This window comes from Mesitornis unicolor, unplaced genomic scaffold (assembly GCF_000695765.1).
Source record: "Mesitornis unicolor isolate BGI_N332 unplaced genomic scaffold, ASM69576v1 scaffold6059, whole genome shotgun sequence".
Lineage (NCBI taxonomy): Eukaryota > Metazoa > Chordata > Aves > Mesitornithiformes > Mesitornithidae > Mesitornis > Mesitornis unicolor.
This window is the reverse complement of record NW_010206437.1, coordinates 738-2,760: the sequence shown is the minus strand read 5'-3', so window position 1 is coordinate 2,760 and position 2,023 is coordinate 738. Positions and strand designations below refer to the sequence as shown.

General features: G+C 56.8%; 1 protein-coding gene across 2 annotated transcripts in view; it reads left to right on the top strand.

Moving 5' to 3' along the window:
* The window catches only part of STMN4 (stathmin-like 4), a 2,914-nt gene that overhangs the window by 297 nt on the left and 594 nt on the right, over positions 1–2,023 (top strand). The window contains exons 2-4 of one of the 2 annotated variants that reach the window (XM_010191744.1): positions 410–505; positions 1,098–1,303; positions 1,444–1,635. In XM_010191744.1, the coding sequence (XP_010190046.1) occupies positions 410–505; positions 1,098–1,303; positions 1,444–1,635 (494 nt within the window). Of the gene's footprint in view, positions 1–409; positions 506–1,094; positions 1,304–1,443; positions 1,636–2,023 lie in introns of both variants that reach the window. The other variant, XM_010191743.1, reaches the window with a different exon arrangement.

Below are 2,023 nucleotides of genomic sequence, written 5' to 3'. Positions count from 1 at the left end.
AGAAGTTTCATTTCAATGATTTCTGTGACTGGGGACGGGACAGTACAGCTCAACCAACCCCATGAACCCAGCCCAGGCACCCACCCCGTGCTGGGACACCCCTCATTTGGGTGAGGCTCCATCCAAACCGCCTCAGGGATGGCTCTGCCCCTGGGACACTCATGACATCCCAGTGGTGACAGGCACGGGGGATGGTGCGTGGAGTCAACACACCAGGACAGACATAACCCACTCCGCCTCTGCGTGCCTCAGTTTCCCCCTTTGCACACCTTCGCACCCAAATCACCCCCTTTGCATTATCTGTGCAAAACTCAGTCCCAGCCCTTCCCTGCCATGTGGCAGTCCCTGTCCCCAGTGCCTGGCAGGACCCCACACCCCTCTGATCCCAAATCCCCCCATCTCTTCCCAGCGTACAAAGAGAAGATGAAGGAGCTGCCTCTTGTCTCCCTCTTCTGCTCCTGTTTCCTCTCGGACCCCTTGAACAAGCCGGCGTACACGTACGAAGGTAGGAGCCTGCTGCCCACCCATGGGGGGCTGTGGGGGGCTGCAGATCCCCCTTGACATGAGCAGGGGCACCCTCAAACCAAGAGAGGTTTATGGAGGCAGGGGATGGGTTGGGGTTGAGTATTTTTTACTCAAAATTGAGTAGGGGCTCAGTATATTTTAAGTGAAATGTATGGAGTCACCATCCCTGGAAGTGCCCATAAACGTGTTGATGTGGCACTTGGGGACATGGTTTAGTGGCCATGGTGGTGTTGGGTTGATGGTTGGACTTGATTACCTTAGAGGCCTTCTCCAGCCTTAATGATTTGATGTTTCTATGGTCCCATTCCCAGTCCCCAAAGCAGGGCTCACCCAAATATTCCCAGCCCAAATACTCCCCTCAGCTCGCCCAAATATTCCCAGCTTAACCCCCTTGATGGGTGTCATGGAGTCCCTGCTCCAACCCATGACACTGGGGCTGAACCCCAGGGATTTGGGTGAAACCCATGGAGATCGGGGAAGGTGGTGGCACCTTGAGGGATCTACAGGTGTGGGACCCCGAGATGGTTTGCCCAAAAAGCTGGGATCATCAACCCATAACCCTCTCCCAGCAGACACTGTAGACCTCACCTGGTGCGTCATCTCCGACATGGAAGTCATCGAGCTCAACAAGAGGACCTCGGGGCAGTCCTTTGAGGTCATCCTGAAGCCCCCATCATTTGATGGCATCCCCGAATTCAATGCCTCCCTGCCCCGGCGGCGCGACCCATCCCTAGAGGAGATCCAGAAGAAGCTGGAGGCAGCGGAGGAGAGGAGAAAGGTAGGTTCACAGCATGGGGATGTGCCATGGAGACACGTAACCTTGCACTACCCCACCTTTGGGGCCATAGCTGAGTTTGGAGGGGGTGGTTTTGGCCAAAAGGGGAAGGAACCCATAGCCATCATGGTTTGTCCCCGCAGTACCAAGAGGCTGAGCTGCTGAAGCATCTGGCGGAGAAGCGGGAGCACGAGCGGGAGGTGATCCAAAAGGCCATCGAGGAGAACAACAACTTCATCAAAATGGCCAAGGAGAAGCTGGCACAGAAGATGGAGTCCAACAAGGAGAACCGCGAAGCCCATTTGGCGGCCATGCTGGAGCGCTTGCAGGAGAAGGTGAGGAGGAAAGGGGGACGCGCTGGGACACCGGTCCAGGAGGGTGTCACAGGACACGGGCACCCTGCATGGCTCTTGGGGTGGCATCACCTCCTGGGGACACCACCAAAATGGGATCCCTCTTCCCCTCCCACTGAGAGGCGATGCCCAAAGCAATGTCTCACCTTGGGGTGGGGTGTCCATAGGCTCACAAGCGGTTGGCGGGTGGAGATTTGGGACCTGTACCTCGTCCATAGACACGCAAAACCTTCGCTTTCCCCATGTCCTGCCATGATGGCCTTGAGTCCTTGCGATGTTCCCACCTCCTGGGTGGCAGATCTTCCCGTGGTCCCTTCCCCAGTGGCCATGCTGCCATGCTTGGAGATGCTTCCAGCCTGTGCAGACCTCT